The 17,682-nt window shown below is 38.0% G+C and overlaps 1 protein-coding gene across 36 annotated transcripts in view; it reads left to right on the forward strand.

Annotated features, from left to right (window-relative positions):
* UNC80 (unc-80 homolog, NALCN channel complex subunit) overlaps positions 1–17,682 on the forward strand; it is a 218,145-nt gene that overhangs the window by 60,069 nt on the left and 140,394 nt on the right. For 19 of the 36 annotated variants that reach the window (XR_011439828.1, XM_023642231.2, XM_070270417.1 and 16 more), the window contains exons 17-21: positions 477–643; positions 1,399–1,497; positions 5,239–5,447; positions 6,670–6,776; positions 8,139–8,235. Coding sequence is in view for 34 of the 36 variants with exons in the window: in XM_023642231.2 (XP_023497999.2) it covers positions 477–643; positions 1,399–1,497; positions 5,239–5,447; positions 6,670–6,776; positions 8,139–8,235 (679 nt within the window). In the remaining 2 variants the exon portion in view is untranslated. Of the gene's footprint in view, positions 1–476; positions 644–1,398; positions 1,498–5,238; positions 5,454–6,669; positions 6,777–8,138; positions 8,236–17,682 lie in introns of all 36 variants that reach the window. The other 17 variants (XR_011439827.1, XM_023642229.2, XM_023642235.2 and 14 more) reach the window with 1 other exon arrangement.

Consider the following 17,682-nt stretch of genomic DNA (forward strand, 5'->3'; position numbering starts at 1 on the left):
AAATGTATCATCCTTGAATATCAGGCTCGAGAAGTATTTAGAGGACTTAGCATATTTTGTCACAATGATGCAGAAAATTTGGAGAAACTTAACAGGGATTGAAATCTCTAGTCTAAACAAAATTCTGATTGCCCTTTTTTGCAGACATCTCTTCAAAGTCACGATTAAGAGAGAAAATGAAAGCTTGGGAATCCAGTGGTTAAAAATGTAACGAAGTCTTTCTAATGATACAGCCAACTTTCTGAACATGACCCACGGTGACCATCCTTTGTTATACTCAGGATGGCAGGCAGGGTTCTGTAGGAACAATGGAGTGGCAGTATACCATCGATTTCCTCATAGTAAATTGTCTTCTTTTTATGATTCCCATGCTGATCGAAGCCTAAGAAATTATATTTTCCCTCTCTTCCTGTGAAAACTATTTAATCACACTACTATCTTTCTTTCCTCACACTTTCGTTCTTGCTTCCAAACAGGGGCTGTATTGTGACATCCGTCAGCTGGTCCAGTTTATCAAAGAGGCTCATGGGAATGTCTTCAGGAGAGTGGCCCTCAGTGCTCTGCTCGACAGTGCCGAGAAGTTGGCACCAGGGAAAAAAGTGGAGGAGAATGAACCTGAATCTAAGCCTGCAGGCAGTAAAAGGTAGCAATCTTGAGCTCTGAATACTAGCATTTACCTTATGTCAGTAGAATATAATTTTCTATGCACTATCCCTGTGGTTCCTGATGCGGTGTGTAACTACAGTGGGGGGTAGTGGAACTGTCCTGTACAGCTGGTGTCACTGGTGGTGGCCCGGCTGCAGCTTAGAAAAGGAATGAGTTTTTATCAAGTAAATCCTGCCTCTGTACAAACCAGAGCTCAGTTGATCCCAAACTTTCACACACTTGACCTTCACTTCATAGCTCTTAATTATATGGTAAAATGTTATGTAGGTTTTAGTGTCTTCTATAGATAATTTACATTTTTATCCGGAAAGGAAAAGCAACTATTGACACCATATTCTACCATACCACACTTACTGTTCAGTAAGTAATATTTTAGATTTGGCAAAAATGAATGCTGAGCTGTACCCTGTATTTTCCCTTCTAGTAAACATAAATTTCTTGTGTGCCTATTCCATAAGAAATGCCACTTACAAAAGATTAAAGGAAACTCGTACACTTAAAATCCTGCTTGCAGTTCGTGACTCTGATTGCAATGGTGGCGGTATTCTCAGGACATACAACAGCTAGATCATGAGTCAAATGATAGGATATGAACACCGTGCAACATAGACTTGTGGTGAGATAGGGTTTGCAAGCCGTATAGACTGCCTATAAGAGAGTGTTTTGCTTTGTGAAGTATGGAGGGGGTGGTGTCCTGCTCTGTTGTGATTGGTGGAATGCATATTTGCATAGGTCAGAGGCAGGAAGCATTGTGGAGAAAGGCCAGGTGTCCTCCGCGCCTGAGGAGTGTCGCAGCTTCATGTCGGGTCGTCCCTCGCAGACTCCAGAGCAGTAAGTAGCATTGGTTTTGTCTCCAGGTCAGTGGGCTGAGTACTATTCACTGGAAGAAACTGTATTCCAAGCTGCCATTTGTTTTTTGTTTCCTTTGAAACTTTCCTTGCTTCTGCCCGTTATTTTTCATTCCCAAAGCCACTAGTCTAAAATTACCCTAAAATTACCCTGGAAGTGGGAATGAGAAGCCCCTCTGCACAGGAAGGGGGATGGCTTAGGTTTCTCCCCACCATCTGCCCCTGCCACCTGTATCTCTCTCCAGTCCCTCTCTCTACAGGCCCAAACCACAAATACCCAGCCTCGTGCCTCCAGGATGCCTCCCTGACTGCATTTTCCATCTCCAGTCTCTTCCCCACTCTGCCTTTCATGCACACTCCTGCATGTAAATCTTAAAAAACAGCATATGCATCAGGTGAGGTGGGGATGTCACCCACTTTCTTACTTGAAATCACTTATAACTTTTTAATTTAAATGTATGAATGACTGTCAATGGGTTTTTCCAGAAATAAGTAAGAGAAACTTCTGTAGTGCCCAGCTTTAGCTGAAACACGGATTCCACTCCATTTCACCTTGGTCTTCTCCTGAGGTCCATTCCAATGTCCTCTGATATCCAGAAATCTCCACTTTTCATAAGGGCAAAATCAAAGGGATCTTGAAATTAGTTCCCCCGGGAAATGTGAGGATTCCTGTAGACACTAAATATGCAGCCAAGTTCTGTGCGAGGCTCATCCGTATTCATTCTTCTTTTGAGAACTATTTACCCACAAGTGGTCAATATTTAAAATGCGAACATCATTGTAAGTACACCATTTTTCTTCCCCAAACCCTCAGTTAGTATTCAATGATTATCCTTCCAGAAATTCTGCAGGGCATTCTAGAAGGAACGTCACCGTCATCAAATAGGACCTTGGTAATCCACGATGAGCAAACAAAGCCTTCACAGAACAAAAAGCCCTCACAGTTCTTGTAGCCCTCAGAATCTTCGAGACTTCCCCCAAATGGGCAGCGAAAAGTAAGAAGGAAAATCAATTCCATGGGTTCAGGAACCCTGCAGTCAATTTTGCTTAGCATGATGGCCCCAATTCCCAGATAGGGCTCAGTCCATAGGAGGCACTTAATATGGGTTTCATGAATCAATGACTCAGTCAGTTGATGAAGAGAGAGAATTGTCAGATTACCATTAAACCTTTGTTTTCTTTAACTTCCTTTCTCAAAATTAAGGTTTAGCTTTTCCTTTAAAGAAAACTTTAAGGACATGGTAAAAATCCAAACTTGAGTTCTAAGGAAAAAATAATTAGACTTGTCTTGTGGCTAGTCTAATAGCCTAGCTGAATAGCCACAGACTAGTTAGAAGTCCCCACAGAGTCTGTCCCAAAAGGGAGAGAGGACTGTTTTTTTTTTTTTTCAAAATAGCACTAGTGCATATCAAGCTAATCTGATCAATGAGAATGGCCTAATAGGTAACATGGATTTAAAAAATAAAACCGTTTCTCTTGATAGCTGATTTAGTTTTCTAGATTGCAAAATATTCTTTCTTCTGTGTTCCGTAAATGCCACCTGATTTCTCGGCTTTTACCGTGTGTCTATTCTTTCCCCTTGAATGAAGATACATGTTTTAATATGCCTCTACATAAATATTTCAACTTGGAGGGATGTCACAGAATGTCAAACATGGAACTTTTCCCTGATCCGACTGTGCCCAGGATCTGAACATGCCACATGTCCTCTGTTAGCCCTGGAGACAGGCGGATGGATGATCTTGGCTCCTCCTTTATCTTCTCTTTCTCTCTCCTCCCATTCCCTCCCCTTCTTACTCCTTCCTCCTTAAAGAGAAGTCACATTAACTGAGAAATATTAAAAGCTGTTTTATATGCTTGTTTTTCTGAAACTTATTATTAATACACACCCATTGGACAAAGCTAATGCAGCATTTTATCCAAAAAGTTGGTAAATTATAGGCTTCCTGGATGTTTACCCACTCAGACCATGTAGTCATATACTCATCATTGTGCTGCACATTCCCCAAAGGTTAGAAACGCTTCACGCACTGTGATTATTTGATAAAATAAAGGAGAAGTCAAATTCTAAATCACTGGTTTAAATTCACAGTGTATTTGATAAAGAGAGTGACCTGTTTTAAAATAAAAATAAAGTGCATTTAGTACTCTGATGAGATTTTGAGAGATAAAATCTGGATCCCCATAAAAATATCTCCAGAAAATGACTGCTTTACGCAGTACTGTCAAATTTGGGGTAGATTCTAGATTCAACCCCAAAGCTTGTAACCAAATCATTACCTAAAATCCCATAAACAAATTTCATCATATGTTACTAGAGTATCTTCTATAATCTTTTCTTTCCAAATTACTAAAATATGTTGCTCAACTTGACAAATGTGGAAAACACAGGAAAGCATAAAGAAAAATAGTTTTAAAATCAAAATACCATCCACTGGAGTTAAGCACTGTAAACTTTTGGTGTATTGTGTTGGGTACATTTTTGAGCGTGTGTACGCACACACGCTCAGACTCATGCTCATATGTGTATTTTTTTTTATTAAATTGGTGTTAGCCTGTTTAATCCATTTGATCACCACCTTTTAACTTTGCAATATATCAGCAATGTCCCATATCAATAATCTTCTAATATGGGATTTTAATGACTACAGAGTATGCCATCATGTGAAAATTCCATGATTTATTCAGCTGTTTCCCTGCAGTTGAACATTTAGGTTGCTTCCAATTTTTTAGCGTTGACCCATAATCTTCAGTGAGCATTTGACCTTCTTGTGTCTATATCCTAGTGTGTTGTCCCATAATTTCCTTGGGATGACTTCCTGGAAATTGAATTTCTCTGTCATGGGTGTAGGTATAGAGCTTGTATAACATATTATCAAATTTCTGGAAAGGTTGAATCACTCTCTCTTGTCACTGACAGTATGATAGTAACCATCGCTTTCTTTCTGCCTCCCTCTTAATCCTTGCCTACTTAATGAGTGAAAATAGTGATCTGATTTCAACTGGCGTTTTTTTTACTCCTAGTGAGATTAACTCTACATACTGTTCGCCACTTGTCTTTTTCCTCTCATGGAATCCCCCAGACAAAAATCCCTTTGGAGATGTTCCCATTTGTCTTATTGAGTTGGGCTAATATTTTTTACTTTTAAACCTTACTTAAGTTTCTTTGACTTAAGAAAGCTAAAGAACTCAGGCACTGTGAAAATAACTTGGTGAACAATTATGGGATGATGCATCCTCTGGGTGTGATGATTGCATTTTATTTGTTCATTCGTTCCAGAATTTTTTGTGAGTTTCTTTAATGCCAAGAGTTATACTATACTGGAGTGGAGGTGGGGAGTAGGATAATGCTACCGCATACGCCTCAGGGAACTTCAAAAAAAGTTAAATATTTACCGACACCATAAGTGCTTCTGCTTTTATGACTCACCTGCAGATGATATCTGCAATAATATTTAGTCTTTTTATTAAGGTTGGAAAAAAATGATCACCTCAGTTTGACAGCTGAGACATGACTATTTTCAAGAAGAGCTCGTAGAGTCAACCTTGGTCTTCTTCCTCCCACTCCCACTCTTACTCTTCCTAAATTCCAGCCCGTCAAAGATCATCCTGCCTAAAGATCATCGTGATTTGCCTAAATGTCATTGGTAGGAGGTTGAAAGAAATTTAAGAGAATTTCACACGTGTTGTCGGATGTTTAACTGCACCCTCTGCTTGCTTTCAGTGATGAACAAATGCAAGGAGGTAACCTGGGGCGGAAAGATTTCTGGCGCAAGATGTTCAAATCCCAGAGCGCAGCAAGTGACACCAGCAGCCAGTCTGAGCAGGACACTTCAGAATGCACCACTGCCCACTCCGGGACCACCTCTGACCGGCGCGCCCGCTCACGGTCCCGCAGAATTTCTCTCCGAAAGAAGCTTAAACTCCCCATAGGTAAAAGTATGTCTGTGTTTATGTATGGATTATCTTACTCCCTGCCATGTTCTCAAATCAACTCATGATCAAAACAGAGCAATGCATAGTAGGGTAGAGAAAGGGAAAGCCTTCAAGTCAAAGGCGGAGGCTGACTCCATTCCTTCCTTCTTTTCTTCGTTATTTTCAGGAGCTATTTCTCAAACCCTTGCTATGTGCTTCTACAGTGTACAAACACTATGCTAGGCATCAGGGATTAAATGGTGAGCAAAATTACATGGTGCTCGACTTTGCTGAACTTGCAGTCTAGTAGGGGTGACAGTCACTGAAGCAGATAATCATACAACTAACTATAGTTTCAGACTATGAGTTTTATGAAGGAAATATACATAGTACTATGAAAGCATGCACCAACAGATCTGACCCAAATGGAGGGAGGAGGCAGGAATCAGGGAAGGTTTCCTGGAAGAAGTGACGCTAAGATCTGCAGGCTACTTAGGGGAAGAGGGAAAGAGGAAAGAGGAAGGAGGAAGGAGTGCATTCCAGGTGGTAGCAATAAAATGCGCAACGGTATTAGGAGGGGGCGGAAATGGAAGAACCGAGACAAGGAGAAGAGTGGCTGCATGTCTGTGGTAGAGCATATAGGCTTGCTGGTCAGGTTCGTCATCATCCTACAGCCTTACATGGCCAGGTGGGATGCTAAACAGAGGAAGAACATAAGCAGGTAAACTTTTTCTAAAAGACTGTTACGTCGAAAACATATTGGAGGGAGCAGGAGCGGATAAGGAACACCAGATAGGAAGCTGCCTAATAGTCCAGGTATAAGTGATGGTAGCTTGGCCTGGGTGGTGACCATGTAGACAGAGAGAAGTGGACAGATCTGAGAGATACTTAGCAGGTGAACTCAACAGGACTGAATGGAGGGCTGAAAGTTGTCAGGGACAGCTGGGTGGGTGACGGTTTATACACCACAGAGGCCCTGTTCTTTTCATCCTGGTCTTTTTCTTTTTTTTTTTCTTTTTCTTTTTCTTTTCAGGCCTGGTCTTTCTTGGTCATGTAATCTTATAGTCCAATGCTGAATATTTGGATTCAAAGCATGTACATTGAAAACAATTTGTTTCGACTTCTAATTACATCAAGCCATGTAACTTTCGTTGCTTCTTGGGCACATGGAGACATTTCTGTTTAAGCCATTTGGGAACAAATGCTATAATGGTCTAATTTCTAAAAAATTATTAAATAGGAAACTGGCTGAAACGGTCCTCCCTCTCGGGCCTGGCAGATGGCGTGGAGGACCTCTTGGACATCAGCTCTGTGGACCGCCTGTCTTTCATCAGGCAAAGCTCCAAGGTAAACAGGAGATTACTTATGTAAGAGAATGCTGGAGTTGCTGATAGAAAAATGTCAGGGCTGAGAAATGCTAAACACCTGGAGGGAAATGAGGAAGACCTGAAGAAATTCTCTTCAAGTTGAACAAATTTTGGAAACTTAAATGAGAAATGGAAACCAAGCTGTCTAAGTAGCACGTTATCATAGACAGGAAAAGTGTGACAATGAAATTTATATAAAATTATAACGCAGTATAGAGATGTATATAGGTGTTATTTCCCAGCTGTTTTTAACACATGAAACTTTTAGCACATGAAATTTTTGACATCTGAGGCTCCTGTAATTCTCTGAGTCCAGTAATTCTCTGATTCCTTTTACATATCGAAACACATGCACACATCATCCATCCTCTTTCCTCTGCTTTGCCACCATCTGAACTATTCTCCGTATTGAAAAAAGACAGAGAAACTCAGGGTGACTTTTCCCATTAAGTGCTTCTTCATAACACTGTTAAGCATTGTAGAGAATACTGTCTGCAGAAGGTAATGATTCCCAGTGAAATCAGTTTTCTACAAGAGCCTTCCCTGCCGATGACTCATGGTCTAGCCACTATGATTTTCAGAATATGATGAGTTACATTTCTTTATATATAAATTATTTGCTTACGTTCTTTCTTCTTTGAATCTCACTAGAACCCATTTTCTTCTATATGTTTTAAAAGTAGTATTTTGAAGTTATTAAAAGAATATAGCAATAGTATAAGACATTTAGAACATATATTTATAATTCCCCCTTCAAATTCTTTTTGCTAAAAAATTGGCCAAGCATTTGAGTGTCGGTGAGGCTTTCCTGCTTTCCTGAACGTTTTGAGTACTGTTGGCCTAAGGCCAAGGTCAAGAACACATTTTAAATCTTAGGGAAAAAAAATGTTATTGCACTTTAATTATAGTACACATTATAAATTCATTTATTATACTTGTACTTTCATAGAGATTTGAAATCGATTTGGCTCTCTTTCACTTTGGTCTTATTCTCAGTTGCGGTGGTGTTTGTCAAGGATGAATATGGCTTATTGCTTATGAATTTGAGTTTGGACTTTGTCAGGTTTAAACTCTGAGAATATTTCAATTGTTCACTAAATTATTTTCATAGTGCCTGATTATTTCGCTTTAAATCTATGACCGGGATCCTCCTTCAAATTATAGTTATACGTGATGTCTTTTTTTGCACATGGGAATAAACTATACTGATGGACTAAGTAGATGTGGAAGTCAGAACTGAGGTAACCTTCATATTCTAAACAACTTACTCTCAAGGCAAGCGTTAGTATAAACACAAAGAATTGCCTTTGAATTTAGTTGACTACTTTCTTTTTTTCCTCAGGTCAAATTCACCAGTGCCGTGAAGCTTTCTGAAGGTGGGCCAGGGAGTGGAATGGAAAACGGAAGAGATGAAGAGGAGAATTTCTTCAAGCGTCTTGGTAAATGTCATGTAGCTTAAGAATTACATCCAACTTTCATCACACAGAACAAAAAATTTGATTAGATAAAATGGTCCATTTTCTACTTTCGTTGATTTCTTATCCGCATCTTTCTCAAATGTATGTTGTACTGCTATCTATAGCTTCTCCATTTGTTATCAGTTTGGTTCAACAGACGTTTATGGAAGCCCCACTGTGCTCCTCATTCCCTAGTGGGCACTGGGTATGCAAAGAAGAACAAGACACAGCCTCTGCTTCTGCTGTTCTGTTCTTTATCAACATATAAGAGCTTTAAAGAACCTTCAGCTACTCTTTTGTCCACCCACCTATCTACTGAGGAATTGTGCATGTTATATCATTGACAGGTGGCCAGACACCCTCTGAACACGTCCACTGAAGAGGAGTTTATTACTTGACAAAGCAACCTGTTCCAGAACTAGACAGTTTTAATGATTAGAAAGTCTTTCCTTACATTCTGAAAATATGCTTATCCATAAGCTTGATTCACTGATCCTAGTTATGGCATCTGTAACCACACACACACACATTCGCTCACTCACACACACTTAATTCTCGTTTCACTTATTATCCATTTCATGTTCTCTCTTTTGATCTCATTTCTGCTGGTTAAACAGCGTTGATTCCTTTTGTTTTCCTTACATGGAAGAGTCTCTCGATTTATCACTGTCCTAATTCTGTATTACTATATATTCTAGTTAGATGTGCCTTACAAAACGTGGACCTTCGGATGGAATGCAGTGTAACGTATTTGACTTTAGTTAGTGTATTAGATAGCATAACTGTTAAGCTCCAGGGAGGAGCAAGTGTATGAGCATAATTTATTATTGCATTATCTATTTTCACATCACATATTTGGTTCGTATTGAATTTTGGATTAACTTCTGCCAGATCTCCTCCACATGAATGCATATCATGCTATACTTTGATGTAGCCATTATCAATTCTTTGTTTCAAAAGAAATAAAATTTATTGTTTCATTAACTTGGGGGGTGGTTAAGTCACTTGCCCAGGAAGGAAATTAAGAGACATAACCCAAACCAAGTTGAATTCTGAATCTTTTCTCTACAATTGTGCTATAAAGATCCATCTGCAGAGATATACATATTTCTTTCTTTTCATCCAAGTTGTTGATATTATTACTGAACAGGACAAATATAAAGATGTAACTTGTAGAACACTTCTAGTTGACTTTTATTAGTTAACAATTTGTGGGTGCAGTTTTTCAGCCAACCACATACTTAATTTATAAGTGATCAGGAAATGCTTTCCCACCTCATTACAAAAACATCATCAGAGTTTACCAAAAATAATCTCACTGATATCTTTATAACTTTATCAAAAGGAGGAAGGTAGCTTAGTTCAACATAATGTGTTCTTCATGAAACTACAGTGGTTCCTGTGATTACTTCTGGGTTGTTTTTTTTTTAATGTTCCTATCTATCTAATTATCTCTTACAGAAATTGGCTAGGGCACTCATCAAACTTATTAGTCTGTGGTTCAAGAATCTTCCTCACAATCAAGATCTTTGTGATGTTCAGTCCTCTTGCACTGTTTCCACTCCTCAAGACATTTTGGAGAAGATCCATTTATTGTTCAGAGCTATCTGTATTATAAAGAGGTGTTTGGTGCACTTTTGAGAATGAAGTGTGCAGCTAAAGTCTGTTCTCCAGGTGTGTGCTGTGTTAGCTGAGTGTCCTCTGACTGGTCCTGCGATCACATCTCCAGGTTCTATCTGCAGCGGAGTGTCATTTGACGGAACTGAGGCCCAGGCTCAGAAGTAGGATCTCTTACATTTGGTGCCTGCTTCATGAAGCTTTTCTCTGCTTTCCCCCTTGTGATTCTTCCTCCCTAGTGGAAGGATGGAAGAATTATTGAGTTGTATACCCTCCTTTGACTCTTACACTCCCTTCTTCCAGTGATCAGCCAGTGGTTTTACTCTTACTCTTGTTCCAAACATGTTATCATTAGCATTTCTCATAAACTTAACCTCATTCTGGATTTCGTGTTTTTCTCACCACTATTCTTACAGATTTCAGCCATTTTTTCACATAGTCTTTAAATTCCATTCACAAATAGAAAAGATCTAATGGAGAATATTCATAGAGCCTGCGTCTAGGATGAGTTGGTGTCAGCAATACCTGAAATGCAGACAGTCTCTTCCTGTGTGTCTGGAAGATGGAAGCATAAACTCTGGGACTGATAGCTGGAATCTTTTATGTGCTTTTGACTGGCAGGAGAATATGACTTATACATCCCTCATGCTTGGCTGATGTTCTCTGGCTTGTTAAAAATATTAAAGGTATTCTATGAGATAATTCCTTTGGAATCTCTTGCAGAAGACAGGTATCCCCAGCTATTCTAAAGAGCCAAAACATTATCTGCTAATCTTAGTACATTGTATTAACAACAACTACCATCCTTAGCCATGTGAACATCTTTTATCTTTCAGCTTTTCTTTCTTTCTTTTTTACTTTGCAATCTATGTGTAAAAATGATCCCTATGCATTCATTATAGATGTGTTGCCTTTTCTTTCTCATTTAAATTATTTTAATTACATATTTTCTCTGTTTCTTTCTTTAAAGTTGTTAAAGAAAAATGTCAAACATTCTTACCCTCAATTTAAATGTCTTACCTGAATTTCATTAAGATAATGTGCAGTAGCCAATAGAATTTCTTTAAAATCTAAAAAATTACTCAACAAATGAAAAATACATCTGGTGAATATTTAACGGAATGAAAATCACATTCAGAGATCAGCTACCTTTTTCTTCCATGCTTTCATATTCACTAAGAATATTTCATTTTAGAAATCATGTTGTCTTTATTTGAGGGAAGATATTTCATTAATTAAAGCAATGTTTTTTTTTTCAACTGATAACAAAATTTGCTGAATATCTTCTATGTGTTCAGCTCTGCCATAAGCTCTATGGGAAATGCTGCTTAAGGAGATACTAGATTTTGAAATTCCCCTTTTAGATTTAACAGCTTATAAAAAATAAATTCTATGTAAATTATACCTCAATAAATTTAATGCAGAAAAACAAATAGTAAATAAATTCAACTAAAATGTATGGAGACTAAAAAATTAGTTATGGCCAGGGAAGCCAAGGGGCATTCTTACATCCTAATGAATTTACATAAAAGATTCATCAAGAAGAGGTACATTTTATAGCCAAATTACTTTTTAAAATTTAGGTCATAATAGTTTACAACATTGTGAAATTTCAGTTGAACATTATTATTTGTCAGTCCCCATATATATGTGCCCCTCTACTCCTTATGCCCATCCCCCAATCCCCTTCCCCTCTGGTAACCACTAATCTGTCTCTTTGTCCGTGTGTTTGTTTATCTTCCACATATGAGTAAAATTATATGGTGTTTGTCTTTCTCTGTCTGGCTTATTTCACTTAACATAATACTCTCAAGGTCCATCCATGTTGTTGCGATGAGACGATTTTGTCTTTTTTTATGGCTGAGTAGTATTCCAGTGTATATATACACCAAATCTTCTTTATCCAGTTATCAGTTGATGGGCACTTGGGTTGATTCTATATCTTGGCTATTGTGAATAATGCTGCAGTGAACATAGGGGTGCATAAGTCTCTTCGAATTATTGATTTCAAGTTCTTTGGGTAAATACCCAGTAGGGGGATAGCTGGGTCATATGGTATTTCTATTTTTAATTTTTAAAAAGATCTCCATACTGTTTTCCATAGTGGCTGCACCAGTTTGCATTCCCACCAGCAGCATATGAGGGTTCCCTTTTCTTCACATCTTCTCCAACGTTTGTTATTTTTTCTCCTGGTGATTATAGACGTTCTAATGGGTGTAAGGTGATATCTCAGTGTAGTATTGACTTCCATTTCCCTGATGAGTGGTTATGTTGAACATGTTTTCATGTGCTTATTGGCCATCTGTATATATTCTTTGAAAAAAATGTCTGTTCAGATCTTCTGCCTATTTTTTGATCGGGTTGTTTTTTGTTTTTTGTTTTTGTAGTTCAGTTGTGTGAGTTCTTTATATATTTTGGAGATTAATCTCTTGTTGGAGATATGATTTGCCAATATTTTCTCCCAGGTAGTGAGTTGTCTTTTCATTTTGATTCCTTTGCCTTGCAGAAGGTTTTTAGTCGGATGAAGTCCCACTAATTTGTTTTTTCTCTTGTTTCCCTTGCCTGAGTAGACATGGTGTTCAAAAAGATCCTTTTAAGACTGATGTCAAAGAGTGTACTGCCTATATTTTCTTCTAGGTGTTTTGTGGTTTCACATCTTACCTTCAAACCTTTGATCCATTTTGAGTTAATTTTTGTGTATGCCAAAAGATAATGGTCTACTTTCATCCTTTTCCATGTGGTGATCCAGTTTTCCCAGCACCATTTGTTGAAGAGACTCCTTTCTCCATTGTATGTTCTTGGATCTTTTGTCAAAGATTAGCTGTCCGTAGATATGTGGTTTTATTTCTGGGTTTTCACTTCTGGTTCCATTGTCTGTTTTTGTACCAGTACCATGCTGTTTTGATTACTATAGCTTTGTAGTATATTTTGACTTCAGGGATTGTGATGCCTCCAGCTTTTTTATTTTTTCTCAGGATTGCTTTAGCTATTCAAGGTCTTTTGTTGCCCCATGTAAATCTTAGGATTCTCTGTTCTATTTCTGTGAAGAATATCATTGGGATTCTGATTGGGATTGCGTTGAATCTGTACATTGCTTTAGGTAGTATGGACATTTTGACTATGTTTATTCTTCCAATTCATGTGCATGGAATATCTTTCCCTTTCTTTATGTCATCATTGATTTCTTTCAATAAGGTCTTATCGTTTTCTTTGTATAGGTCTTTCATCTCCTTGGTTAAATTTATTCCTAGATATTTTATTCTTTTTGTTGCAATTGTAAATGGGATTGTATTCCTGAATTCTCTTTCTGTTAGTTCATTATTCAAGTGTAGAAATGCTACTGATTTTTGTAAGTTGATTTTGTGCCCTGCAACTTTGCTGTAGTTGTTGATTATTTCTAATAGTTTTCTGATGGATTCTTTAGGGTTTTCTATATATAGAATCAAGTCATCTGCAAACAGTGAGAGTTTCACTTCTTCGTTGCCTATTTGGATTCCTCTTATTCCTTTCTCTTGCCTAATTGCTGTGGCCAAAACCTCCAGTACCATGTTGAATAAGAATGGTGAGAGTGGACACCCTTGTCTTGTTCCTGTTCTCAGAGGGATAACCTTCAGTTTTTCCCTGTTGAGTATGATGTTGGCTGTGGGTGTGTCATATATGGCCTTTATTATGTTGAGGTGCTTCCCCTCTACATCCGTTTTATTAAGAATCTTTATCATAAATGGATGTTGAATCTTGTCAAATGCTTTCTCTGTGTCTATTGAGATGATCATGTGGTTTTTATTCCTCATTTTTTGATAACGTGGTGTATCAGATTGATTTGCAGATGTTGAACCATCACTGTGTCCCTGGTATAAATCCCTCTTGATCATGATGTATGATCTTTTGGATGTATTGCCGTATTCGAGTTACCAATATTTTGTTGAGGATTTTTGCATCTGTGTTCATCAGCGATATTGGCCTGTAGTTTTCTTTTTTTATGTTGTCCTTGTCAGGCTTTGGTATCAGAGTGATGTTGGCCTTGTAAAATGTGTTAGGAAGCGTTCCATCTTTCCTAATGGTGTATGATCCTTTTAATGTAGTGCTGTATTTGGTTTGCAAATATTTTGTTGAGGATTTTTGCATCTATGTTCATCAGAAATATTGCCCTGTACTTTTCTTCTTTTGTGTTGTGTTTGTCTGGGTTTGGGATCAGGGTGATTTGGCCTCATAAATATGTTAGCAAGTGTTCCATCTTCTTCAACTTTTTGGAATAGTTTGAGAAGGATAGGTAATAAATCTTCTTTGAATGTTTGGTAGAATTCTCCAGAGAAGCCATCTGGTCCTGGACTTTTGTTTTTTGGGAGGTTTCTGATTGCTGTTTCATTTTCTTTCCTTGTGATTGGTCTATTCAGATTCTCTATTTCTTCTTGATTTGTGTTGGAAGGTTGTATGAGTCTGAGAACTTATCCATTTCTTCTAGATTGTCCAATTTGTTGGCATATAGTTTTTCATAGTATTCTCCTTTAATCCTTTGTATTTCTGTGGTATCCGTTATAATTTCTCCTCTTTCATTTCTAATTTTATTTGTTTGAGTCTTCTTTCTGTTTTTCTTAGTAAGTCTGGCTAAGGGTTTGTCAATTTTTTTTAATCTTAGCAAAGAACCAGCTCTTAGTTTCATTGATCCTTTCTACTGTTTTTGTTTGTTTATATCAGTTTCATTTATTTCTGCTCTAATTTTTATTATTTTCCTCCTTCTGCTGACTTTGGGCTTTGTTTGTCCTTTTTCTAATTCTGGTAGATGTAGTTTAAGATTGCATATTTGAGCTTTTTCTTGTGTGTTAAGGTGGGCCTATATTGCTGTAAATTTCCTTTTTAGGACCACTTTTGCTGCATCCCATATGAGTTGGTATGGTGTATTTTCATTTTCATTTTCTCCAGATGTTTTTTGATTTCTCCTTTAATTTCTTCAATGATCCATTGGTTGTTCAGTCTCCTCATATTTGTACCTTTCCCGGCTTTTTTCTTGTAGTTGATTTCTAGTTTATAGCAGTATCGTTGGAAAAGATGCTTGATATGATTTCAATCTTCTTAAATTTGCTGAGGCTTGTCTTGTTTCCCAACATGTGGTCTATCCTTAAGAATGTTCTGTGTGCACTTGAGGAGAATGTGTACTCTGCTGTTGTTAGATGGAGTGTTGCATATATCTATTAAGTCCATCTGATCTACTTTTTCATTTAATTCCACTATTTCCCTGCTTAACTTTCTGTTACCGTGAGGTTTGTATAAAAAATCTTATAGATGAGATAGTTCATTTTCTCATTGCCTCTATTTCCTTATCTAAGCAGGTTCCATCTCTTTTCTCTTCCCCATCTAAGTTACTGTCGTCACAACTTATTCCATTTTGTGTTATGAGTTTGTGGTTAAAATGATGAGATTATAGTTATTTTTGATGTTTTCCTTCCCTTTATCCTTAATGTTATAATTAAGTGTTTGCTAACCTCTTTCTGAGAGAGAGCTGCAAATTTCTGATTTTGTCTATCTCCTTGCTGAAGGCTTTGTAAAGCCTTTATTTTTTTCTTTTTTTGCTTATGAAGGCCTCTTGATCATTTCTTGTTGGAGGGATCTTATGGCAATGAACTCCCTCAGCTTTGTTTATCTAGGAAGGTTTTTATTTCTCCATCATATCTGAAGGGTACTTTCACTGGATAGAGTATTCTTGGCTGAAAGTTTTTGTCTTTCAGAATTTTGAATATATCATTCTGCTCTTTCCTAGCCTGTAAGGTTTCTGCTGAGAAATCCTGTAAAAGCCTGATAGGGGTTCCTTTGTAAGTTATTTTCTTCTGCTTTGCTGCCCTTAATATTTTTTCTTTGTCATTCACTTTTGCCAATTTTACTACTATATGACTTGAAGAAGGTCTTTCAACATTGATGTAATTAGGAGATCTATTGGCTTCTTTCACTTGTAATTCCAGCTCCTTCCCCAGGTTTGGAAAGTTCTTAGCTATTATTTCTTTGAACAAGCTCTCTGTTCCTTTCTCCTTCTCTTTTCCCTCTGGAATACCTATAATCCTTGTGTTGAATTTCCTAATTGAGTTGGATATTTCTGAGAGAATTTTTTCATTTCTTTTTAGTCTTAGCTCTCTCTCCTCCTCCATGTGAAGCATTTCTATTGCTGTCCTCCAGATTGCTAATTCTGTCCTCCATCATATCTGCTCTGTTATTCAAGGACTCCAGATTTTTCTTTATCTGATTCATTGTGTTTTTCATCTCCAACATTTCTGATGGGTTTTTCTTTATAGTTTCAATCTCTTTTGTGAAGAATTCCCTCTGTTCATTAATTTTATTCCTGATTTCATTGAACTGTCTCTCTGAATTTTCTTCTAACTCATTGAATATTTTTATAGCTATTTTGAATTCTCTGCCATTTAGATTGTAAATTTCTGTGCCTTCAGGATTGATTTCTGGGTGCTTGTCATTTTCCTTATAGTCTGGAGTATTAATATATTTCTTCATACTACTCAATCGGGTGGATTTGTGCCTTCACATGGTGATAGTATCTGATCACAAATTCCACCTACTGCGACCGGGGGAGGTCTGGAGCTGTGTATTCTGAGCCCACCATGATCCCTGGCATTTGTGCCCATCCTCTTGAATCTCTGTTGACAGGTCCCGTCTGCAATTGCCTGCTCACAGCTGCTGCTTTACTAACGTATGTGCAGGCCCTCTGGTGGGGGTCCCTTGCTCTGGCCCACTGACCAAGCTAGTGCTTGGGGCAGGGGGAGGGGCACTTTCTTTCACTTGTGCAATCCTGTGGGCCTTCTCACTCTGCCCTTGCTAGCTGCTCTCCCGGGGTGCTGGCTTGATGAAGACACCCCAGCAATAGCTTAGCCACCTCTGTGTGGGGCTTTCCCATGGGCTATGAGGGAACTTGCAGAGCAAAAGTGTTCCTGCAGAGGGCCACCCCTTCGCTGTCTCTTCTCAGAGCCATGTGCAGTCCCACAACCTGGGTACCACCAGTGGGAGAAGGAGAGGAGATCCACTTACCTCCTTCCACTTCCTCCGGGGGTGTCCAGCACCTCCACCTTCAGATGTATGGCGGCATGGGTCTTTCATATGTGTTTTGTGTTGTGTAAATGTCTTCTGTTGGTATATGAATGTGCTGTTTGTTGTGTCTCAGGGGTCAAGTCTAAAGGAAGAGCTCACTCTGCCATGATGCTGATGTCACTCCACCAAATTACTTTTTAACATTCTTGTTAGTATTACAATATGGAATTCCAGCAGGGTACAATTTACAGTTTGTAACAGGTACAGTGTTGATTTTTGTCTTACAATAAGTTTTCCTGGCATAATCACTACCTTCAGCAGGATATAAAATTCTGACCTCCTTCAACATATACACTTGAATATTCTAGAGATATAGTGTATCACAGTGGTTAAGAGTACAGGCTTGTGGTCAGTAAGTCTGCATTTGAACCTTGACTTTACAACTTTCTATTGCTTGAACTTAGACTGGGCTACTTAACCTGTCCCTTTCTCCCTTTATCTCTCTGCTCTGTTCTCTTTCATTCTCTCACTCTTTTGTTTATCATCTTTAAAGATTTATCTTATATGGCTGTTACAAAAAAGAAACAAAATAAATTATAAAATATTTTATACAGTTCTTGGTACATATTAAGTGCCCACAAAAGGTAGCCAGTATATTGTCATCTATTAATGTGATATGGATACAATGGAAATTTTTCATTGGAAATAGCTTTCATTTACAGGATGACCTTAAGTCCTGGGCTCATAGGATTCTGCTGATCTTACCTGTAATAAATGTACATCATT

Source organism: Equus caballus, chromosome 6 (assembly GCF_041296265.1).
Source record: "Equus caballus isolate H_3958 breed thoroughbred chromosome 6, TB-T2T, whole genome shotgun sequence".
In the NCBI taxonomy this organism is placed as follows: domain Eukaryota; kingdom Metazoa; phylum Chordata; class Mammalia; order Perissodactyla; family Equidae; genus Equus; species Equus caballus.